The sequence below is a fragment of the Myotis brandtii genome, unplaced genomic scaffold (genome assembly GCF_000412655.1).
Source record: "Myotis brandtii unplaced genomic scaffold, ASM41265v1 scaffold32, whole genome shotgun sequence".
NCBI lineage: Eukaryota > Metazoa > Chordata > Mammalia > Chiroptera > Vespertilionidae > Myotis > Myotis brandtii.
The window spans coordinates 624,289-649,776 of record NW_005362269.1 but is presented as its reverse complement, the minus strand read 5'-3'; the positions used below and the strand labels follow the sequence as shown (position 1 = coordinate 649,776).

The 25,488-nt window shown below is 46.5% G+C and overlaps 1 protein-coding gene across 7 annotated transcripts in view; it reads right to left on the bottom strand.

The window, feature by feature from the left end:
• Window positions 1-25,488, bottom strand: part of ABLIM3 (actin binding LIM protein family, member 3) — a 105,914-nt gene that overhangs the window by 19,245 nt on the left and 61,181 nt on the right. For 3 of the 7 annotated variants that reach the window (XM_005870448.2, XM_005870449.2, XM_005870450.2), the window contains exons 7-11: window positions 24,583-24,676; window positions 18,458-18,545; window positions 6,741-6,799; window positions 4,544-4,615; window positions 210-365 (exon numbers count right to left, since the gene is read on the bottom strand). In XM_005870448.2, coding sequence (XP_005870510.1) covers window positions 210-365; window positions 4,544-4,615; window positions 6,741-6,799; window positions 18,458-18,545; window positions 24,583-24,676 — 469 coding nt within the window. The remainder of the gene's footprint in view (window positions 1-209; window positions 366-4,543; window positions 4,616-6,740; window positions 6,800-18,457; window positions 18,546-24,582; window positions 24,677-25,488) is intronic. The other 4 variants (XM_005870451.2, XM_005870453.2, XM_014543075.1 and 1 more) reach the window with 2 other exon arrangements.

Genomic DNA, 25,488 nt, shown 5'->3' with positions numbered 1-25,488 from the left:
GTGTAGTGTCATCAGCTCTAATTTTTCAAGTTAAGTCAGATTTTTGGATGAAATCACCTGATTTTAAAATGCTAATTGTAAATTCCAGTTTAAAAGAGTCTTTGGGTCAACACTGTGGAGGGCAAAGTGTCTGTGATGGAGGGGACTGGGGACCCCATGGACCCTCCTCTCCTCCAGCAGCCCCAGAGAGAGGGGGCAAGGGGCCATACCTCTCCATAGCCACATCTCTCCAGCATCTCATCAGACGTGTATCTGGAATGAGGCTCGTAGGAAATGAGGTCGGGGCGTTGTACCTCGTAGATGGACTTAACCTTGGGGAGAGCTGCCAGGTCTTTGTAATTAAGGATCTCATTATCCACTTTAGCCTGGGGAAGAAGGAAACGGACAGGAAAGAAGCAGAAAGATAAGAGGGAAAGGAGAGAGGCACAGGGAGAACAAGCTTCTCCAGTTTCCACAAGAAACAAAACTTTAGGATGGAAGACTCGCAGAATGTGAGAATAAGACAGGTCTTTGAGGCCATCCATTCCAACGGGGTCAACACTGATTGTGCACATAGGATGTGTGAGGCCCTGTGCTTTACAGGATTTATCTCCTCCACATGTCATGACATCTCTGTGAAGTGTCAGGGTGTTGACTGCCTTCTGACCCCACAGAGTGAAGATACCCAACTCACAGCATTCTTGAGGATGATGAAGATGGCAAAGACAAATAATTACGGTAGAAATTACTAGCTGACATTTAGTGAGCACTTCTTGTGAGCCAGACTCTGTTCTAAGTCTCTTATATGGATTAACTCCACAACTCACAACTGTAATAGTAGGTACTAATATTATCCACACTTTTAAGTAAGGAAACAGGCACAGAGAAATCAATTGACTCTCCCAAGGTCACATAGCTAATAAGCAGCAAAACCAGAATTCAAACCCAGCCAGCCTAACCTGAGCACCTGCCCTCTCCAGGGGCCTCTCCTAGTTCCCTAGGGTGGGGCGTTCACTGGCTCACAGCTGTTAAAGGGCTACATCAGAAAGCTGCTCCTCACGTCGAACTGAACTGAGCCTCTACTATCTGACTTTGCCTGAGTTCAGTTTTCTAAAAATGCATGGATGAGGGAGCTTCCCCTTGCAGGGGACAGCCCATGTCTCATGGTTTCTGAAGCCATGTTCTTTCCATGTCTGCGTCCTCCTTCTGTGACCTGGTTTCTGCTCTGGTTAACAGGATCTGTCGCCACATAACTACTGTGCTCTCGAGGTCCTGAGGTGAAGCAAATTAAGAGAGCTCACTAGATAGGGCATCCAAGGAGATTGTATTATCCTCATAACATCTCCCAGTGCTTTGGGGGCCAAGTAAGTCTCAGGGCCACGACTAGTATAGAGAGAACAGCTTTCATAAAGACCCTAAAAATGTTGGTATTTTAAACACTTCCCAAGGCCCTTCCCCTATTCCATCCTGTCCATCCTAGTGCTCTTTGGGCACTGTGCTATTCATTCCCCTTTTCTCCTAGACCAGTGATGGCGAACCTATGACACGCGTGTCAGAGGTGACACGCGAACTCATTTTTTTGGTTGATTTTTCTTTGTTAAATGGCATTTAAATATATAAAATAAATATCAAAAATATAAGTCTTTGTTTTACTATGGTTGCAAATATCAAAACATTTCTATATGTGACACAGCACCAGAGTTAAGTTAGGGTTTTTCAAAATGCTGACACGCCGAGTTCAAAAGGTTCACCATCACTGTCCTAGACCCACTCTCCACTCTTCTTGCGCTGACCTAGGCTCCAAGGCCCCATGGACTCTATCACAGACTCCCTGTCTTTCAGTTGGGTTGGCCAAAGCGGGGAGGGGGGGCACCTGCAGAGTGGGAGGTGAGTGAAGAGGCTGTGTACTTTTCCCCCTTGCACCTGTCTTGCCTGGCTGTGGTTGGGCATGGCTCCTGCCTGGGACTGCTCTACACAGCTCCAGCTCTTACCATCCTTTCCCTTTAGGCTGAGGGTGGTGACAACTTCCCGCTCTTGTAGTCCTGGGCTGCTGCACTAAGTGGGTCCCCTAACCCTGCCCACACCTCTGCAAATGCTCCCTTCACAAACCCCGACTCACTTAAACCCTTTGAGGTATGCCATCTCATTTCTGCCAGACCCTGCCTGGGTCAGACATCCACATCTGTACCAATTTGGGGGGGGAGGGGTGTGTGGGTAAAGGGAACCTCATTTGGAGAGTCCACTTGCTGAAGTAACTGCTGCCTTTCATTCTGGGATATTGGATCTTGACCTTGAGCGCTCTTGGCATCTTGCAAACTTGTTTCAACCCATGAATATTCATCTCAGCATTTTACTCCAAACCTCGGAAACACTAAATTTATATTTCTTCCTATAGCTGCCTTGTTACAGGTTATAAATAAATTTATAGTGATTGGACAGAGGCATCCTAACATCATTAGCCAGGAAGGAAGGAAGAGACCATGAGGAGCTGATCCAAGTCAAGTCACCTGGAGATGACTGTAGCAGTCAGTGGGGGATGGAGCAAAGTTTGAAAGAACCTGTCCTCTCCAGGTACACTAATAATTCTATTTTAATGCCAAACCTCAGTGTTTATGAACACTAAACCAATACTCTTTCCTTCTGCCTGTTATTGCCTGTCCCAAATGTGGTTGGATGGATTCTTCCCTGACTTTGGAAGCCATATTTGGAACAATCTGACTTAAAACATGGCTCACATCACGTGTGCAGTCATTCCCCCGAGTGTCTGAAAGTGAGGCGTCATTAAGGGGAGAGTAGGAGGATACAGAAGGGAGCACACATGCCTATGCGAGGATGTGGGGGTTACTGATCTCAATGTATAGGCCCCCAGCTGGAGGGCACAGTGGCAGGTGTCCCCAGTTGCTGTTGTTCATCTGTAGTCGAGCTGCGTCTGACAGGGGCAACTCTAGGAGCTTCCTCCAGGGTGAACACCATCAGGGCTTAGCTCATTTCACAAAGGTTAGCAAGGCTCCTCAGAAGCACAGAGACCAGCCAGGGATTAAGGGCTTTACAGTGCAGCTCTATATATCCTGAGTTCGTAGGCCCACTTTGGTCAATAACCTTCTCACAGTATAGGCCCCGAAACTAAGCTCATTAATCCTGCTGTGGTCTGGCCCCATTCATAGCACCATTGAAGATTCCTGTCTTATTCTGACAGGAATCTTCAATGCCTACAGCCTGTGATCAAAGTCGCTTGTCCTTTGTGAGAGCCACGTGGCAGTATTGACCCGTATTGAAGTTGCAGTCAATGGTTACTCTTACATCTTTTAAAAATTTAAACAGAGGAAGAAAGGAAAGGAAATAGTCCCATCAATAGGCATAATCCAGCAATCAAGGAGGAAACTGGATGTGGATTTGGAGTAAAATAATGATCAGGCATGATGGGCAGGGCCCACCCGGGGCTGGCGGGTTTGAGGACTGTCTCTAGAACTTCTTATTAGGGTTTCCTGCTCTAGACATTACCCCCAGCTCCCATTTCTGGTCTTCTTGGCTCCGTTGACTTGAGGAAGGTTGAAGTAGTCTGGCGTCAGCCAGACCGAGGTTTTCTGACTGTCAGTCCCTCCTCTGCTCATCATGGTCCTCTCAGGCTGTGCTTCCCCCACCTCCTTTATCTTACTTCTATTTACCTCTCAGATTTGAGCTTAAATGTTTCTTCCTAGGATTCTACTCCCAATTGGTCCTAGACTGTCAGGTTAATCTGCAGCAGCATCAGAGCACCCTGTACTTTTTCTTCCTAGCACCTATCAGAGCTGCAACTGATTATCTATGGAATTATGTGCTCAACATTATGCATCAGGTTGGTGAGGCACCACCATCTCCCCTGTGCAGAGGACAGCATGTAGTGGTGTAGACACTCAGTATGCATTTGTTGAATGAACGAATAAATTACATACCCAAGGTCATCTAACTCAACTCTCGTCCCTTTTGCCACAGAGTGTATCTGTATTTGAATGCCTCTAGGGATGGGAGCTCAGGCACATGCACAAGGTTTACTCCATCCATCCTTGGACTTCTCACATGATTAGGAAGCTCTTTTATGTGTTTGCAAATCCTTTACGGCTGTTTCCACATTCATATGGCTTCTTCTTCCTTTCTGCCTCTTTACCTCACACCGCTGTCTCCACATTGACATCCCATTCAATACCCACTCTGAATAGGACTCTAATCCCCAAATTTTCTCTTGCCCTTGTCTCAGTTAAGTAATGGGAAAGATGGGCATTGCACTGTTTCAGAGCTCATCCAGGGCTCTTGCTGTTGCTACACTTTCTTTCTCATGTTCCTCCTGATCTCGATATTATCCCTGTAACTCTGTTACTAAGCGGTGTGCTCCGCAAGGGCAGGGGCTATGTCCTCCCTGTCCCACCGTATCCTCAGGACCCAGCACAGAGCCTAGCACGTGTTGGCCCACTGGACAACAGTGGACACCAGCTGAATGAAAGCCTGACAGCTGTCTCTGTCCTAAGAACCTCCTTAGATTCCAGGCTCAGGGATAAGAAAGTCCTCTGTGCTGAGAAGCGATACATACGCAGATGACTCGGTTGGGTGACCCAATGCTGGATCCAGGGGGTGAGATGGAAGTTTCAGACGTTCGCCTGTGCTGTGGGAGAGACAAAGACAGAAGGGGTGAGGAGCTCACCCCAACTTGGTGGGAAGGGGGAGACAGGGTATAAGAACCCAGCTCTTCAGGGAACATTAGCAATACTATTAAAAGCACTCTCTGGCTATTCTGTACTTTCTCTTTACTGCCTTTTAAATCAATGTCTGAGTATGAATGAAATCAGAAATGCACGGGACTTCAGGCTGTTGGACTGAATATGGATTTGTTTTTACATATTTGTAATTGGCCTTTTAGATAGGAAGTTACTCATAAAACTTTTTATTTGAGGTAATCCCAGCCAATAATGTATTTACTTTAAATGAATAAAATTGGTTAGGACTATTCCTTAGTAGTTTGCTCATACAAAATATAAAAGTAGGTTAAACTTCATGTAATTGCACAATATACGTAGTGTTTATAGTATATCCATTGCAAATTGACATCAACCTAAATGATAAACTTAAAAAATCTTTCTCTAAACAATGGCAATGATGGACTAACAGCTTCCTTAGCAGAACAACACTGTGTCAATCTCAGTGCATCAGAGAGAGGCAGCATGGTGTGGTTAAAAAGTAAACAGATTGAGCATTAAGGACCACTAATGAACTATGTGATTTTAGGGATCTTGAATTTCTGATCTATAAAATGAAGGGGTTGGTTTTCGGGATTGCTAAATTCCCTTTCAGATCTCTCATCCTACAACTTAAAGCATTCTGAGTTGGGCTGTATAGCAGTGTTTTGTGAACTAGTGTGGCTCTAGTGGAGATGAATTTAGGTAGAACAGTTGGTAATACAGAATCCTAGAGTGAGAGAGTAAAATGTGAAGTTCTATTTCAGTCCTCGCAGATCAAGGAGCAAGTCTTAATTTTGTGCTAATACATTTCAACAACTGTCTTGACAATTGCTAATTCCCCAACACCCCCTCCCCTGCCTTTTTAACAAAGAGTGCAGGCAACATGATCCAGCTAGAATTTCCAAGAATTATTCTTGAGAATTGTATTCTTAAGAATTATTTCATTTTCATCTAATTTATTTTATGGTTACCTTCTATTTATAGCAAGTAATACTGGTTTTCCACATGGTGCTATAAAGTTTTATTTTAAAATAAGTTTAGTTAAGTAAAAAGTAGTGAGTTGATATAAAGAAAAAGAAAAATGTTAATTATATAGTGATACAGGGGGCACACAGATATGGCAAAAAGCACCAGGGTTGTAGGGTAACTGAAATTTGAGAAATGCCACCAAAGAGGAGGACATAGAGGAAGAAAAGGATGATTAGGTCTTCTTACACCTTAAAAGAGAGAGGCTTGGAAGAAACAGGAAAAAAAAACCCACTCCTAGATCAAAAAAATTATACATCCATAAACCGTCTCTTTCCCAAAACTTACATTAGATGGATGAGATGGCAAAGGAGACAACATTTCACCAGCTGGTCAGAAATTGTACACATGTGTTTTTACCTGAGACTCTGTAACTTTTAACACGGTCCCAAGGGCCCAAGTTGATCTGAGGGCCAGAGTGCAGGGGCACCTTGGAGATCATCGAGTGCCCCCAACACACACTCCAGGTATCTCCTGCGCAGCATCAAGGACCAGGAACAGGGCCCCTCTCTGCAGTTCTTGGATCAAGAACCCAGAGTCACAGTAATTCAGAAGGACACTGGTCCAGCGTGTGCCTGGAGACCGGCTATGCTTCTGCCTGGCTGCATCACTGTGGGCAAATCCCCGCCCTCTTTAGACCTCGGTCTTCTCACAAGCAAAGCAAAGATAAAATTCCTTCCCGACCTGCCCCATAGTCAAATAAATCAAATCAGACAGTGGCTGTGAAGATCTTTTGCAAACTCTCAATCCCTGTGACAATATTAACTATTATTATTAATAAATGACCTTAGATCGGGGCATCAGAGAGGTTGCCATCTTGGTAAGCAATGGTTAGGGTATAGCCTCACCCCAGAAACGCTTAAAAACTCACATGAAGACCCTGCTGAACAGTTTTCAGCAGTGCTCTCACATCCAGTGTCTTAATCCCGCTCTGTGAGGTGGGTGTGCAGCACACATTTGGGAGCATGCACACTATTAAAGCCCAGTGCTCCCAGCCTGTGGCAAAGAGTAGCTGGGCTTGCTTACCTTTAACTTCTTCTCTGCTCGGGCTGCCTGTTTGCAGATTGGGTGCCAAACCTCAGAACCTAGGGGGCCAGGAAAATAACAGAGGCTCAGACCTTTCACACCTACCAGCGTTCACGTCTCTCCCCACCCTCTCCCGTCTCCATTTACTCCCTCAACAGCATAGGGACCCTACACAGCAGCCAGGAGGACCCTTGCTTTTCCTGGCTCTCTGCTGCTACAGGGATTCAACCAGCCCTGCACTCTTTCTGCCTGTCCAAATCCTACCCATTCCTCAGGGTTAATGCCTGACATGACATCTTCTTGCAAACTTTCTTACCTGCCAGCTGAGAGTGACTTCTCGCTCCTCTGTGATCCATAGCTCTTTGTATCTCTCTTAGCACGTATGGCCTTAACTCATAGTAGCTTGTGGATTTATCACCCCAACTGAATTAAGAGTTCCTTCTGGGCAGGAGCTGGGCTTTATTCATTGCTGGATCTCCCACAGCATCCAGCATGGGACTTTGCTCTCAGTGGAGTCTCCGTACATGTTTGTGGGGGTGAATAGATGAGTGGACGACTGGCAGTGAGTGACACATAGCAGGTGGTCAATAAATGTATGTTGAATGAATGAATGGCAGTGGAGGTGAAATAAAGTGGCAGACTCTGGTGAACTCCAGCCTTCCGTTCTCTTCAAAGATTCGTGACAGTCTACCAGAGCTATGACATTTAAGGGGAAGAAGTGTCATGATGTATATTCTGCTTAAGAGCATTGACTTGACCTGCTAATTCCTAAAAGACTCCAGACTCTTCAAATTTAGAATATTGCATTTCATTGTGGGTGTGAAGCCAGTTGGCCAGCCCCAAACTGAGAGGCCGATTTGGAAAGGCATGAGCAACAGGTGGCTGGTCACATGTTGAGGAGCCCCAAATATTACACATTCCCCAAAGAAGGGACAGATGTCCTGGATTAGAAGAAAAAAATAGGAACATATTATCCCACTGGTGCCATTCCCCTTGTAGTAACCAGCCCTAAAAGGAAAGGAGCCAGCAAATGGCTGGATTCCTAAGCACCCAGATGGCATTTGTTTGTCTGGCTTTGTTTTTGGGATATACTCACCATTATGGTTTGTTGCCTGGAACCCCAGGACTGGAATACTGGCTAAGTGACAGGAGGTTGATTTAAGGTTGAATAATTAGACCCGAAAGTGTGATGAAGAGAGGATGGACCTGGAATAAGGAGCCCTGGGTTCTTGTGTTTGCTCAGCCTCTAACACCTCCTTTTTGGGGCCCCAATTTCTTCACCTGAATAACAAGGAGGTGAGATCTGGGTGGTCTTGGAGGTTGTTTTTATCTCCATAATTCTAGAGCCATTTTATCATTTGTGGGATAGTGATCTTAGATTCTTGTTTGCTGACAGTCTTGGGTGTTCCTAATGATTTGACACATGTTTAATTCCTTCTAAGTAAAGTGCAATGGCTCTCAGAGCCCAGTAGAGGGACTCTGGGTCTGCGGCTTCATCCAGAAACCTCAGGGTGTGTCTACTGCCAAGTGGTGGGTGGGGATCCATGCTTTGGGGAGTTAGAGCATTTCCGGGTCCTCTTTGAGTTGCTGCTGAAGCCACCAGGAGTTGTTTACCCCTGTGGCTCTGGAGGAAGCACATGATGTCTAAGGTCACGAGATTAAGCACAAGAGGCATAGGAAAGGTAAAAAGTCAGGCAGACGTTCTCATGGGGGAAATCATGTGTAAGGGGAGGGGGTCAGATGAGATGGTCTCTCCATGCCATTGGCATATCTGCTCTGAAATAAAGCTGAGCCACAAATGGCTTCAGCACTCCATACACAGGAAAGCAGGTTTATAATATGTGAGGGGTTGAGAATCAAAGGGAGAAAGAAAATATAACTGAAAATGAAAAAAAAATTTGGGAGTTGGCAGAATATCATTTCAATTAAAGAGGGGAGGCGTTTGTTGGTAGATAGCAATAAACTTAGATAAATGAAGGTAAGAAAAGATGATTTGTCCATGAAGACCTCTATGAAATTATGGTCTGCTGAGCTTCCGCTGTGAGTTAATAGCTAGCTCTACAATGTGACATTAACAGAAAGGTAGCATCCAGAGTGAAGAGGCGGGTTATTCTCTTCTGTGAGCTTTATCCCCAGAGCCTTAAACAGTGCCTGGCTCATGTGAGTTTAATAAAGAAACAGATGAATGACTGGTTGGCTTTCATCTTTGTATTATAAAAAAAGGCACAGTGATACGCATCCAGAGGGTGATGGTAACCATAACAAAAGGGTGAAAAGGATTTTTTTTGAGTATTTTAATGCTTCTCTGTGGGAAGAGGGATTACCTCATTCATCATCATGTCTTATAAAGGAGAACAAGGACCAAAGGCAAAAGTTTCAGGGAAGGAAAATTTCATGTCTGAAGTTTGAATGGGCTCATTCTGCAAGTAAGTTTCCCATCCCTGCAAGTATTTAAGCAAACACTGGGTGTGTAGATGGTCAGCAGGGATGTTGTTGAGGAGATACATCATGTGGTAGTGACACTCATGAACATTTACTATCCTGCCCAACCATGGAGATTTTATGTTTTTATCTTAACAGGCTTCTTTGTATGGAAAAATAATTATTTACCCCATCCAATATAAATCCTACATGTTTTTATCTTAACAGGCTTCTTTGTATGGAAAAATTATTTACCCCATCCAATATAAATCCTATAAGAAGCGGGATTCATTTCTGTCCTTTCTACAGATACACCTGCAGGGACAGCAGATCCTTAATTAATACTCACTGAATGAATGAATAAACATGAAATTCTATTTTAGGCCAATAAAATTCTCTAAGCCGGCCCAGAGATTTGGACAAGAGGTAGAATCTAGAGTCTAGACTCTGATTCAACAGCTACAATTTCAGATTGTCTACAAGAATATTCCCTAGATTGGGGTTTGTTGAAGTGTGACTTGTGGGCCACCTGTCCAGCAGCCTAGTAAAACACAGATTCCTGGCGCCCCAGAAGAGCTCCTGAGGTCTGTGTCCTGGAGTTGGGGCCTGGGAATCTATGATTTTAATAAGCTCCCCAAGGTGATTTATGACTAAATTGGAGAACCACAGGGCTAAATACTGTTTAACACTCCAAATTTGTTCCCCTGGAATGCCATGGGATAAAGAAATCAGTTTTACAAGATGGGACTCGTTTAACTTGTAAAAATTCAACATGTTTTGCTTGTTACAAGACTCCTGGTTCCACAAGTCACTTTCATCCTCTGAGACTGTCACCCACAATTCCAAGTTCTGCAGTTAAAACCTCTGTAAAGGTTGTGGAAGTGAAGGATTAGCCATTTCTGTGTCAGCTGAATCAGAGATAGAGATCTAATTCTCTAAGACTGTCCCTGGGCCAGGTATTAAGGCTGTTTTTAGTCTGTAGCAGAGTCAGCATTCAGTCTTATCTGACTGGTTATGGCACCTGTAACATTTTGGACTTATTTAATGTTTGGGAACCCACTCACCTCTCTGTTGGACCTTGAAATTCAATTTGCCAACTCGTTTACTTTTTTTGTATTAGTGGATATTTATGCCAAAACTGGAACTGGTGCCACAGTTTTCCAGAATGCCCAGCTGGGGTTACAAATAGAGCAGTGACTGGAGCTGGCCCGGGGAAGGTTCCATGTAGGCAGCACAGTGTTTTCTTAAGTATTTTTGAATATGAATGCGCTAAGGCCGGGCAGGTGGCCCGTGACCCTCCCTGCTGTCTGCCTCCCGGCCCTTCTCGCTCATCTAAGCAATTTAAGCAGGCGATGGAGTTTTCAACCCTGATCCTAGCCAGCCTGTTCCTCCTCAGCAGGTTTCTTGTCTGGGTTTCTCTTGGCCACAATAGGGTGGAATTTCTGAGTTCTGCCTTTACGTTGGCAGCACTACCTTTGTGACATAGACTTGCTAGGGCCTTGGAACGGCTCCTTTAAAGTCCCTGCCCAGATAAACAAGTGTGGTGAATCCATAGACTGGAATATTATTCAGCCATAAATAGGAATGAAGCACTGCAGATGCTACAACATGGATGAACGTAGAAAACACTATGCTAAGTGAAAGAAGCCAGACACAAAAGGCCACGTATTAGATGATTCCATCTAAATGAAATATCCAGAATAGGTAGATCTATAGAAACAGAAAGAAGATTGGTGGTTGCCGGGGGCTAAGGGGAAAGGATATGAAGAGCAACTGCTTAATGGGTTCGGTTTCCTTTTGGGGTGACAGCATTGAGTTGCATAGCATTGTGAATGTACTAAATGCCACTGAATTGAACACTTTAAAGTGGTTAATTTGATGTTCTGTGACTTTTACATGGTGGGTATGTGTAGGAAAAAACTTGGCGTATATAGGTTTTGGTACTCTCCGTGGTTTTAGACATCCACAGGGCATCTTGGAACGTATCCCCTGCAGATAAGGGTGGACCGCTGTACATGCACTTAGAACGGCATCTGCCTTGGCGTAGGCACTATGTAAGCGTTAGTTGTTTGCGTTATTATTATTATTTTCCCTCCCCTACCAAATAAAAGCTGTCTGCCAGATCCAGTTTGGGGAAGGGAAAGCAGTAAGGAGACACTTGCAGGGGGGGTGGGTGGTGTTTACTCTCCCAGGTGAGCAGGTGGAGCGAGGGGCTTGCAGCAAGCAGAGGACTGGTGGTGCAGGTGGAGTCTCTAAGCAGAAGCCTGACTTGGCTGCCAGTGTGCCCTTCTGGGCGGTTGGGCTTCTGCCCAGGGACGAGGGCACCTCGGGAGCAGTGGAAAAGGCCAGCTTGCCTGGAGCTGACATGATCAAGTGGGCTTGAAGCTTAATAAAGATTGAGGGGCAAACCTGCTTAGCTACCATGAAGCTGGTTACCATGGAGGATATGAAGTGGGATGAGGAAAGGAGAACTGCAGTACCGAGTAATTCACAGGAAATAATAACTGCTGAAAAGAACAGTTAGGACAGTAATTAAAATGTGTTGAGTGCTTAGTGTGTGTCACGCACTAAGTATTTTTATTCTTCTTCTTCTTATTATATAGCTAATATTTAGAGAGTGCCTGTGCCAGCCCTTATGCTATACACTGTGTAACAATAGTACTCAACTGAAAAATAATAACTAATAATGATAATAAAAATAATCAAGATAAGTAATAACGATAACATTTACGAGCACATATGCTGAGCCCTGTGCTAAGTGTTATTAACAATGATGATCTACTGACAAAAGCCAACATTGTTAGTGCATGGCATCATGGGGAATGGTTATTTCTACATTACTGGGTGTTTATTATGAGCTCACACTGGCAGAGCTGGTGGTGCCGGGCGCTATACTAAGCCTTTACCATGTATTCACTCCTTTAATCCTCACAGCAGCTCTGTGAGGTGGGGCCTATGGTTATTCCTGTTCTCAGATGAATTAGGGTTTAGGGAGCTTAGATGTTTTGCCGACCTGCCAATCACTGTCTCCCCACCCTGGCTAGGTGTGGGCATGTGACCAAAGTCAGGCTTCTGGGAGTCTCTTAGGAACTCCTCGGTTGAACCTTGCAGAGAACTCCGCCCCTCTGCACCCATGGTGTCCAGGGGCTGGCCATGCCGCCCCACCCCTCCTGGAGGCAGCCAGTCTGCAGCAGGAGAGCCCAAGGCCACACACAAAAAGCAGCAGGGAGAAGAACCACCTGCTGACACCCGGGGGCCTCTCACCCCAGCTGTGCTGCTCCTCAGTTATGTGAGCTGTTCAATCCTCTTGTGCCTAATGTCATTTGAGTTGGGTTTCTGCCACCTAAAAAGTCCAGAGTAATAAAACATCTCATTGAGCTAAAATGTGAGTATCTGACAAGTTCCTGACTTGCCCTGCAGGCAATTTTGTTTCCCAGAAAATAGAGGAAGCAACCAGGGAAATTGCTACTGTGGACCTAATTTCGATCAACATGGACAAATTGGCTGGTGGAGTGGATGTGACATGTAACTGGTGAGAAAATGGCCACGTTGTCTTGAGTCGGTGGCAACCGTAGAGGAGCAAGTTGGAAACAAACGTTAAAATACAAACTTAAAGCTACTACACTGTAATATCTATAGGATTCGAGATGTGTGGTAACCCTAAAAATAAAAAAAATTGCAGCTCCTCAAAAATTAAAATGTACTCTGTTTAAAATGAAATATGCTTAGTAGAGTCAGACTTTAGGAAATATCAATTTAGCACAGTAGCAGGATATGTTTGAAGAGTCTAAAATTATGTAGCAGGATTGGGAAAACATAAGATTTAAGTTTTTAAGCATAACTCCTACAACCTAAGCTGTCAGGAGAGAGATCCAATTCAAAATAACAATGCTAAACTACTAAATTATAGCAACCGCTATTACGTTAGTGCCCTTTAAAGTGTGGTTTGATGAGATGTGTAGGTTAGTCTGAGGGCTGGCATTCCATAAGCCATAACAACAGATGTCACCTCTCCCAGACATCTATTGCTCAGCAAACCTTTTCTATGGCACTTGTCAGAGGACAATGAGGCCTCCACTAAATATCAATCCAGCTGTGCAGACAGACACACTTCCTGGTACCAGGCCCTTGTATTATCTGAACTAAAAAAAAAAAAGAAAGTGATCTGAAATAGACTCAGTTATACAAGAGAAGGGTATGGTGTGATTATCAAAGAAGGCTTCCAGGGCACCGCTTTGGATTTGCATTATCCCGGAACCCAGGCTCTTTACTTTATTTTGGGCCATGGGCACCTGGCAATTTGATGAAAGCTACAGACCCTCTCCTTAAAGAAACACCTACATGCAAACTTTGGCAAGTGATTTCAGGGGATTCACTGAATTCAGGAGGCCAACTATGAACCACAGGTTAAGAATTCTAATAATAATGAAAGAAGATGGACTGACACCCTAGCAAAACAGGCTGGCTAACCTTGGCCCAGGGACATAACCTCTCTAAACTTTCTTATTCTCTAAAATGCAGATATTAACGGCTTTTGGTTCATAGGGTTGTAATGATAAAATGGTATATTGCAGTTAAAACTCAGTGTATGGCACATACTAGGCGTTCAACAAATATTAAGGTATTTTATTTCTCTATTATTACTATTATTATTATTATTATTAGGACCTACAGTTTGTTATAATATATTCCTCAGCAGAGCAGAGTTTGTCCTAGGATTTCATAAATGACTTCCTGCCTGGTAGGTTTAATTAAATATACAAATGATAACAGAGACCTGTTTAAAAATGTGCAGCTGAACTCCTGTTTCCAATGTTATTCTGAGAACATGGAGGTGTTTAGTGTAGACAGAAGGAGAGAGAAAGGTCTCTCTTTCCTTTTTCCTAGGTATAGGCACATTTAGAGCAAGAACAATATTTATCTCATGAGCCACATTTTGGGTAGAAAAACTCCCACTGGCCTGGCCACTGTAGCCTTTGTGATTTCAGTGTAAGTTTTGCCCTGACCCTGCAGCATTTTGGCTATTATTTTGCTGCACAAAATCAGTGATCTAATTCTCTGGTGAAGCCCAAATGAAGGGTTTGGGCAACAAACAGATGAGAAATTTTGGCATCTTTACAAAAACAGTTGCAAGACTGAATGCACAGCAGAATTTAAATAAAAGAAAACTTACTCTTGTCTCCTGGGACCTCAGAAGTTCTCACCCAGACAGATGCCAGACTTTCCCCAATTAGAGCCCATCAGAAAGCCATCACACGGCAATTATAACACAAATAAACTGACCAGGAGAACCTCCCCGCCCGGTTGCCAGCTCCGTGCATTCTGTGTCTGGCTATGGAACCGACAAGGCTGGGTGTATGCACTTTGCAGGCTCCCTAACACTGTCCCCCCTGTATGCTGCTTTGTGGGCACCTGGCAGCCTCACATCCATCTCCTGAATATTCATGAGGACTTTGTGGCGTATGCTTGTTCTCAGAGCACTGGCCATGTGGGCTTGCCTCAGTTTCTCCACTATGCAATGCTTCCTCCCACCGTGGGCCTTTGCACCTGCTGTTCTCTCTGCCTCCTTCCCCTCCTCACTCTCCCACCTCCTACTCACTTTTAAGATCTTGACTAGATCAGGAGCCTTAAAACATACTCCATTGTTCCCAAATCCCCCCTTCACAGCACTTATCACACAGCTTGTCGTTGAATATTTGCACTTCTGTTTGAGTAAAGTCCGTCTTCCCTTCCTGATAGTGTACACTCCACTCGGAAGCAAGTACACCTGCCTCGCTCATCTCTGAGCAGCCAGTACATCACAGAGAGCCTGCTGCACAGCATGGCCTCAGTAGGAATGAAAGAGAGTGTAATTATCTTCATTTTATGGGTGAAGGAAGAGACCCAGAGAAAGAAGTAATTTCTTAAGGTCATAGCCCGTTAATGGAAGTGCTGACCTTTGAACCCAGGAATCCCTGCTCTAAGCCAATTCTCACACTCCTGTGCTGCCTGGGAGGACAGTTTTCTTGCTATTTCAGGGGAATATCATCCCACCCAGGGAGGATGTCCAAGGCAATCACAGGCCAAGCTCTCAGTAGTAGCAGAACCACCTCCCTCCCCCTCCCCTACCCGCCCCGCCCCCCCCATGGCTGACATCCTCTCCAAACACCCACAGCCCAAGTCAGCATGACTATAGCATTGGATGGCCTGGTCCCCCTCATTCCAGGATCACTCAGCATCTCTCAAGGCAGGTCCTTGAAGGCCCTGCAATTACTCCCACTCTCCCAGGAGCCAGGAGGGTGGGGAAGGGGATAATTAAGGAGGAGTGTGACAGGTACTTCTTCATAACCAAGAATATCTCCTTCCTCCTGGAGGCACTTGCGCCCTGGGTTTGATTGTACATTCTCTCTCATGATCACAAAGATGTTCACTTCATCACTTAACTCTTTCAGCATTCTGTGGAGTTCTGGTCAGAAGCAGAGCTCAGAAGGTAGTGAGACATGAGGACGGGCGCTCCATGAGCGCAGGGAACTTGTCTGACTTGCTCACTGCTACGTCTCCAGTTGTTAGGGCAGTCCCGGGCACTACTATGATGCTCAATAGATATTTGTTAAATGAATGAACTAAGAGGTTACCATGTGTCAGGAACCTAGCATACTTCTATATATAGGGACTGTTAAAAGCTGATTTGACAGGCTAGGCAACTGAGGTTCAGAGAGTTAAGAGACTCACTCAAGGTAAAATCTTAGGAAGCAGTGGAGCCAGGATTGAAAGCACCACATGGGGAAAGATTAGGATTGAGATTTCAGGCAGAAAGGTAAAGGTGTTGATTGCTCTACTGATGTGAATGTGGGGGCCAGTTTTAATGCTAGGAAATGTGTTAACCAGGGAATGGGGACAGGAATACCATGCAATAAATTTCCAAACCAAGTGCAAAGTCCAGATTCCCAAGGTGGTCAGGGTCCATAAAGACATCGTGCAGGGTGTGGAGACTCAGGTGGGCTTTCTAGCATGTGGCACAGGGTCCTGCAGCAGGAACCACTCAGGGACTCAGACACCGAGGGATCGATGCTCATGGGAAGGGGCAGCTAGTCCTTGCAGGGACCTGAATAAGCAGGCAGGGCCTGGGTCCTGGGTCCCAAGAGATGAGGTGCAGAGAGTCCTGGAGTGGGAGTTACAAGGCCAGTCCTGTTCTGCCCCTGTACACTCTGGTTCACATGAAAGTCTCTTCCTCTATCTGGACCTCACTATTCCCATCTATATAATGGGGGTTGTTACTTTAAAGTCTCCAGTGACCTCTGGGATCCTCCCACCTCTAACACCTGTGTGACTGTACATACAAGTAAGTAGTTGTAGAGTCACAAGCATCCAACCCTGGAATTTCTGCTCCAACATTCGAGCAGATGATAAGAGATTCTGTTGAATAGCTCTAGGCCTGTAGTTCTTCATCAAGGACGATTTTGCCTCTAAGAGACACTTAGCAATGCCAGAGATATTTTTGGTTGTCACAGTAGGAAGAGGGTATGTTATTGGCATCTTGTCGGTAGAGGTCAGGAATGCTAATAAATACCCTGCAATACAAAGGACAGTTCCTGTTCCAAAGACTTAGCTGGCCCCAAATGTCAGCAGTGCCACGGTTGAGAAAACCTGCTCTAGGCAGAGACTCATTTGATCTTGCAGGAACTCCTGGACCTGGGCGTTTGTGGCTATGACAGGTTGACAGGAAGTCACATTCTGTGTAACTGCCTCCCTGGCCTTAGATCTGCACTGTAGGGAGACTGTAGGGAAACCCACAACTTAACACACTCACTCCTCCCTAAGAGATATTCACATATCTGGGATGGCTAATTACAGAAGTTCAGCCAACAGTGATTACTGGTAGAGTGAGTACTTGTGGGGCCAATGTCAGGAATAAGGGCTCTCAGGGAGCTGGCCCAGAAGCTAATGCAAGCTGGAGGGGACCAAGTGTAGACAAAGGGATGTAGGGTCTCAGGGAGGAGGGCGTGTATTAAATTGTGGGTGAGGGCAGGGGCATCTGGGGGGTTTATGGAGTGGGCAGTGACTAAACTGGGCCCAAAATGATAGGACTTTCAAAGGAGGGCATGGGAAGACAAGTGTCTTTGTTGAGGATAAGGCATACAAACAAAACCAGAGGCATGGGGGGCATGTTCATTTGAGGGGCTGAACACCATCCTAGCCACAAGGACAGGCCTGGTCCACCCCTGCCAACCTGCCTCTGTACCTCGGCCACACAGGCTCCCCTAGGTTTCTAACATTTGCCATTTCTTTACCCACCTCAGAGCCTGGTAGATTCTGTCCCCTCAGGTTGGTGCACCCCATCTCTCCCTTCTTTGCCAAGCTAACACCTACCTATCCTCTTTCTCTGGGAATCTTCCCTGAGGCCTCTCCCCACCCTGTTATGTGCTCTCATAGTCCCATACGTCTCCTCTTCACAAAACTTATCCTGGTTGACAGTTATTTGTGTGATTATGGACTACGATCCATCTCCCCCATTGGACTGTAGGGCAATGGGTGTAGGGCTGTGGTTGGGACTCATTATGGACCCCAGTGGAGAGCCTGCACATGGTAGGAGCTCAAAAAATAGTTGTTGAATGGATGAAGAAACAATTGAAATTTGGCAGCTTAAGTGTTGAGTTGGTTCAAGGCTAAATAGGCAGTTTTGAGACCTCTTGAGAGGGTCCTAACTGCTAGGTCAGACTGGTGGGTAAGGAGGGGCCCTGCAGACCTCTTCACAGGGCTGTGCCAAGAACACCGTGATGCCCTCGGACGATGGACTGGCAGAGGATGGAGGATTGAACCTGCCGGACCCTGGGAAGCAGGCCTGATTTGCTTCTAAGAGAGTGCTGGTTCCCTCCCCTTCCTCTTTGTGCCTCCTGAAAGTCCATGGGAAGACCCGGGCAGCAGCCTGGTATGATACTCTGAGATGTGGGGAGAAAGGAGGGGAGATGCTGCAGATACTCTGCAACTCAGGCATCCCTCTGAGGTTTTCTGACCCTGTGGCCTCGTTCAGCTCCACCTCCCGCCCCCAGGCAGAGCCAGCGGAGTCTGCTCAGAGCACTGCCAGGGAAGCAGGCCAGCCAAGCAGCGGGTGGAGGCGCAAAGGGATGGAAGGCAGATTAGATGTCACTTCATATTAGCCACACCGGCAACTTTCCCGAACCACCCAGAGAGGGGCGAGTTAATTGCAAATCTGAGGATAAGCCCAAAGCAAGATAACACTGAAATAAAAGGCGATTGTATCTCCTTTCCAGTCCTGAGTGGATCGGAATGCCTTACAGGGGGTCCGATTTGCTTACCTGTGAGGTACATCTCCTCCCCTTCAGTGAACATCTGGTGGCAGCGTACACATCTGGCACATGTTGGGTGGTAGTGCTTCCCTCCTGCCTATGGAAATAAAAAGGAGAAATAGGAGATCAGACCTGGGGCTGTTGTGGGGGGTAGGGTGGGAAGGGGGGAAGGTTGGGTTTGAACACTTCCTGGGCGTGTTAGTTTTGCTGGCATCTTCATGGCCCTGAGGTTGGATGGGAGTCTACCCAGGAGAGTCCAGAACTATCTAAAAGTCCATCCAGGAAGCTCAGTAATTACACAGCATGGGTCCCTGATGGCAGTTCGGGGGATTTCTCCGGATACCCACACTTTTGTTCTTGCAGTAGAAGGGCCGTTTGGAGGCCACCAGTCCCACCTCATTTCCAGATGAAGAACCAGGCTTGCTTTGAGGACATCCCAGTATGTCCCCGAGGATGGGGCCCTCACCACTGATGGCGCAGCAGATGCTTTTATAGGGTACGTGGGCCCAGGAGGTAATAACATTGGATCAATGGGGGAAAAATGTTCTCCTTTTCAATCCTCTATCAATTCTTCTGATTTATTTTCAATGAGAAAGTACCAGTTTGGTGCAGTATGCCTTTAACATATATCCTAAACTTACTAACCTACCTTTATAAGAATGAGAACAGGAGCCTCTACAAGCAGTAAAATCTAGCTAGTACTATACTTATTTTTTGGTTATGAGCAAGTGATCCTGGCTTTCCTGTTATCTGTATATATAAAAGCCTAAGCAAGCGTTATGACCAAATGACCTAACGACCTGTCCACTGGTCGCTATGACGTGCACTGACTACCGGGGGAAGATGCTCAACACAGGAGCTGCCCCCTGGTAGTCAGTGCGCTCCCACAGCTACCCTCCTACTGCAGACCAACTCCCCCCCCCCCCCCCCCCCCCCGCCGACTGGGCGAGATGGCCCCAATCAGCCCTGATTACTAGCCAGGCTGAGGGACCCCACCCGTGCACGAATTCGTGCACCAGGCCTCTAGTTATATATATTTCCTTATATGTAAGTGAGCCAACTTAAAGATAATTTAAGGTATTAGTTAAGAAAGAGTACGCGAGGTTCACAGACATGGCAAATATTGTGAGAGTGGCAATGGAAGGACAGACTCTTATACACTGGAGACAAACAAAGGGACCCACAAAACCAGAACCTGTTGGCAAGCCTCTGATCCCCAGGCCGCTCCCATGATTGTTGTACCTTGGTGCCTCCACCCCTATCTCCAGCTCACCCCAGTCTGGTGAGCCCCCTTCCCTACTCCCTCTTTCCTTCCCTACCATTATTTTAAGGAAAAATGAAAATGACTTGCAGCTGCAAATTTTTTTAGCTTCAGAGAAGGTCTGACTCAGGTCTCACTGAAGCCGGGAGCAATGCTGGAGCTGGACTCCTGAGGGCTGGTCACCAGCCCCTCACTCCCCTCCATGCTGACCGCTCTGACACTACAATCCCAGCCAAGAGGACTTGGTATGCGGAGCCCTTCAGTGGCAGCTCTGGGATTCCCACATGGGAGGTGCTTGGTGCACTGGTTGGGCTAGAAGGTGGGGCTTGTTTTGAAGGTGTATTTTGCATGTTAGGGTGAAGTTTTTCGGGGGGGATATGTCTGGGGGAAATTGATGGATATTGGGAGGGGTTGTTAAAGCACCTCCCTAATCCCCAAGCCATCACTTGGTCTGATGCTAACAAGTTCCTTCCAATTAAAAAAATTATCATTGTGGCCCTAACCGGTTTGGCTCAGTGGATAGAGCATCGGCTTGCGGACTCAAGGGTCCCAGGTTCGGTTCCGGCCAAGGGCATGTACCTTGGTTGCAGGTACATCCCCAGTGGGGAGTGTGCAGGAGGCAGCTGATCGGTGTTTCTCTCTCATCGATGTTTCTCTCTATCCCCTCCCTTTCTCTCTGTAAAAAGTCAATAAAATATATATATTTTAAAAATTATCATTGTGTAACACTGAAGGCCTGTTTCCAAATCATTTTTTGGGGGTGGGGGTTCTGGGCATAGGCTTGCGTATTCCAGAAATACTTGATTTAGTCTAAAAACTTAGCAAAAATGTGAAAAGGACAGATTTTTAAAAAAGGAAAACAAACAACAACCCCGCCACTATTCCTTGTTCTACTCTGCATGGTTTGCGTGGTTCTCACCAATGATAAAATGTCCTTATTGTCATCAAAGCAGACCGTTCGAACTCTGGAAGGAGCTTGCTGTTTTCCCAAGCTGAGATGTCGTGGCACTGATGCCCCCACACCGTGGCAGGGATCATTGGTTTAATTAGTAGCCTCTTCCCACTTGGTGTCTCTTTTTCATTTGAATTATAGACCTGCTTTCTCAGGGTGGCAATAGCATGTTGGCAAAACTAAAGCTTGGCATCTTCCTAAATGTCATCCCCACCACACAGCCTCGGCCGAAAGAGGCTTCGTGCCCACTTCAGCACCCTGGCCATGGATGGTGTTGAAAACAACTTGAGGGAGGGAAGAAATAAGGGAGGGAGGGAGGCTGCCAGAGCAGCTGGCACCAGCATAAGGGAAACCAAGTCAGTGAGATCAGATGAGATATTCTGTTTGGTAACAAACTGAAGTCATGAAAATGGTGAGGAAATAATGGCGAAGCTCTAGTACCTGAAAAGGGGGCGCGTATTGGAGAGCACCACACACAAGGTAGGAAAAGCTCATGGGCACCAGGTGTGTGGTTCTCCTTGGCCAGGACACAGACGAGGAAGGAAGGAGTATGACTGGTGCTCAGCATACTCAGCTCTGTCACTGAGGAAGGGATTGGGGGGTGGCCTGGGGAGGGGATGGGAAGGGGAAACGGAATCTAATTAAGTGCCTATTGTGTACCTGGCAATGTGCTGAGCTCTGTAGTGGGCAACTGTTGTTTTTGCCTGGCCAACATCCTTCCTCCTTCTTCCAGAAATAGCATCAAGCCTTTCCTGGGTGGGACTTCCCACTCCCCACGTCAGTCCATGTGGCTAAGTTAAGTAGGGCTGACACCACCAATAAGCGTATTCCAGCTCTGGTCCAGATACTGGTTCAGAGATGAGCCTGAGATGGTCTAGTACAGTGGTTGGCAAACTGCGGCTCGCAAGCCACATGTGGCTCTGTGGCCCCTTGAGTGTGGCTCTTCCACAAAATACCACGTGCAGGCACGCATGTACAGTGCGATTGAAACTTCGTGGCCCATGTGCAGAAGTCGGTATTTTGTGGAAGAGCCACCCTCAAGGGGCCAAAGAGCCGCATGTGGCTCGAGAGCCGCAGTTTGCCGACCACTGGTCTAGTAAGAGGCTGTCCCAGGATATTTGTTGAGTTATCAGAAAAGAGAAATTCTCCTTCCATTGGGGATGCTGGGTGATAGGAAGAATAAGCCTGGAGCCACTGGGGTCCAACTTCCCCATCATGAAGGAGAGCCTTCCTGAGAATAAAGTCAACGGAAGAAAGTGGAACCAAGATGGCGAGATATTCCAGATGCATTTGTTTGAGCACTCGATCCAGCTGTACCTGAACTACCCCCAGGCTCTTTATTATTAATGTGAAATAATAGAAAAAATATATGTTTCCATTAGGAGTGAAATAACAGTAGTATTCTCCATTGAAAGATAAAGACTCTAAGACTCAGGGAAAGTGACTTGCTTAAGGTTTCATGGCGAGATGTGGTAAAATTGGGATCCAAGTCTGTTTCACTCCAGCCATGTATTTCTCATGACATAACCTTACTTCAAAAACCCCTGAGTGCCTGAGAGCTGTGGGCAGCAGTGTGGGATGAAGGGGCCTGGCGTCCCAGAGTTTGCTCTCTCTCTCTGCCAGAAACATTGCGTGTGACCTTGGAAAAGCATCACATATGTTGGGGCTCACTGTTCTCATCTGTAAAGTGAGGAGGGTGAACTAGTTGACTGTTGATAGTGTCTTCCAGCTCTAAGAAAAGAATCAATATGCCCAAGATGCTAATGGAGCCTCATACGAATGGAATCAATTGAAACGCAGTCTCAACAGCTTCCCTAGAAGAGGAGGCTCCCAGGATGCTCAAAGAGAGCAACAGGCAGGGAAAGCCAGCCCCCACTGACAATTTCAGAGCAGCCGGGGAAGGCCGGGGCAGCTCCCATTTGCAGCCCTGCGTGTAATCCAAGTTCTTTCCCTTCTTGAAGGAAAAGTCTGCTTTTATGATCTCCCATCCCACTGACCTTTTATCCCACTACAATCTGGATGCTCCTCCCATACAATCCTGCAAACCCAACAAATGGCTCCCCTGCAGGTGACTTGCTCCACACTCCACAGTCTTTTCTCAGCCCACGCGGTCCTTAACCGCCCTGCAGAATCTGACCACCACTCTGACTGACCTCGCCATCTTTCTGAAGGTCTGGCCTCTCACTGCCCCTCCCCTGTTCACCACCTCCCCGACTGCTCTGCCTCTTTCTCTGAGAACTCCTCAGCCTCCACCTGCCACCTGTAAGCAGCTAACCCCCAAGGTTGCCTTCAGTGCGCGCTCTCTACCTCTCACTTTCTCAAATCCCGATGACTCCCATGGTGCTATTCAAATCCTAGCACTTCTTAGGTCCCTCCAGGACTGACCGTTGTCTCTGAGCTCTGAGCCACATTTGGCTGCCCTCTTGAAACCACCCTGGAATTTCAGTAACAACCTGTCCCAGATGAACTTACTGTGTGTCTGCCCAGATCTGCAGAGGGCACACCAGACTTCCTCTCACCCAGGCTTGACCCTTTGGTTCAACTATTGGCCTCTTCTCTTTCAGTCTTCATGTCTACTAGTTGCCTCACAGTTGCAAAGCTATTGGAATTCCACTTCCATGATCTCGGAGACAGGGTGGTTGGTCTTCCCACGGCCACTGTACCTCCTGAGTCCTTCCTGTGGGGTCATGGCCTCCTCGCTGGCCTCCCACTTCCAGTTTCTTTCCTTCAAATCTGGCCCATGTACATCCGGCTATCCTCTCTGAGGTGCAGCTCTAAGCAGGTCACTTCTGCTAGGTCCTTCCACAAGCCCCCGCTGCCCAGTGAGTTACATGCAAACTCTTCACCCTGGTATCGGGCCCTTGGAAACCTGGTCCTACTACCCTCCCTGCCTGTGCTCCTGTTTTAGGCCCTATCTTCCACCTTGCACTCCTATGCTCCCTGGAAATGCTTAATAGTTTATCAACTCTGCACTTGCTTAGCGTATTCTCTCTGACTCCCTATAATTTTTAAAAAAATCTTTCTAGGTCCTTTCTCCTTCTGAGCCTAGATGTAGCTGCAGAATCCTTCTTAACATAGTGCTGACTCCAGAGAACCACAACCAACTGGCCAGATTTGTTAGAATGAATGATTCTGCTCCAGACAGCTGAGCCAGTGTGCCATCCCCAGCCACTGTCAGATAGGAAACAGGGGCCTAGAAAGGCAAAGATACTCACCTCCAACCTGAGCATGAGTTAGCAGTTGAGTGAATATTAGAACCCAATTGTTCCTGCCCTTAGGCTATTGTTTTTCCTTTACACCAAACTCTTCCCTGTTTTCTAATATTTCAAGGTAGGTGGTCCCAAAGCTATGATGGTTTTCTGGGCCCACAGGTGTGGGGAGGAAGGCCAGGAAGGCAAGTGGATGGGGGCTCAGGCAGGGGCTCAGCAAGGGTGCTGCAGGTTGTCTCTCACTGGCAGAGCAAGCTGTGCACTGGAGGCGGAGGAAAGCTGTTGCCATGGTGATGGACCAGCCAGAGAAGGGCTTAGGGAGCAGGCTGCTAGACAAACTGGTTCTTAAATCAGCACATTTACCAAATGCTTAAAAAATAAAAAACAGCTTCCATTCTTTAGCAGGGTTGGGAAAGAAATCATAATTGTTACTCACTCGCAATCTACCTGGGTCTGATAGGTTACTGATATTCCCATCACAGCATTTTTTGAACCAGGAATAATTTTGTTCAGCTTCTCATTTTGAGGGTACCCAGAGAGGCAAGGTTATCTGCTCAAGGTCAATTAGCAAGCTAAGCTGTAGCAGAGGAAGTGGGGGAGGGGAAGGCTATGGAAGAAGGGCGTAGGGTGACTTCTCTATCTTCAGTGATGACTCTTGGGAGTCACAGGCCTTCCTGCTTAAACGTCTTCACAGTTACCTGTACCCACTCACCTCCAAGACCCTGCCGCTGATGTATCGGTCACAGGTCTCGCACTTAATGCCAAACTGGGAGTGGTAGTCAGACTCGCAGTACGGAACGCCATCCCTGCAAGAGGAAATCCACACAGGAAGAGGAAGTTGGAGGTTCTGTGTGCGGTGGGGGGTGTCTGTGGAAGTTCCAGGACCTGCAGTTAATGGGGACTGGGCCAAGATTAGGAGCACTGGGGGAGCTCATTAAAAATCCAAACTCCCCAGACACCCCTCAGATCTACGGACTCAGAGAACCCCTGGGGGCCTGGGAATCTGTATCTTGACAAACTCCCTAAGCATGTCCTTCTTTCCCCTCCCCACACATTCTCCAGACCCAATCTCTGAAGACCCTTTACCCCAAAGGGCTCTTTTAAAAAATACTTAAACTTTATTAGGAGTTATTTTATTTAGCATAGATAATATTTGCCCTTGACACATTACAAAGGCATAAAGGGAAAAGTCTTTACCCTCCTACCAGCCCCTCCCAGTTTCTCTTTCAGGAAAACCAGGAGGTAATCAATGTGATCAATTCTTTGTGTATCCTTAAGGGCTCCTCTTCTAATTAAAAATTCCACCTGTGGTGAAAGAGTCTCCTGATTGCGCTCCTGGATAACCAGATACCAGGAACCTCTCCCAACCACCTCCTCTGTGCTCCATTCTTGCCCAGTGCTTATAACTTATCAGGCAGTAAACAAGATTGTTGTTAATTATTCTTATACTACCCCCTGCTACTAATAGCCACTGACATGTATTGCTTGGTGTGCAGCAGGCCCTCAGATGGTGTTTTACATAGATTATTCCATTTAATCCTTAAGGCAGCCCTATGTAGTCAGAACTGTGTGAATGAGAAAAGCCAACTTGTTGGGCCTAGAGTTAGATTCATACCCA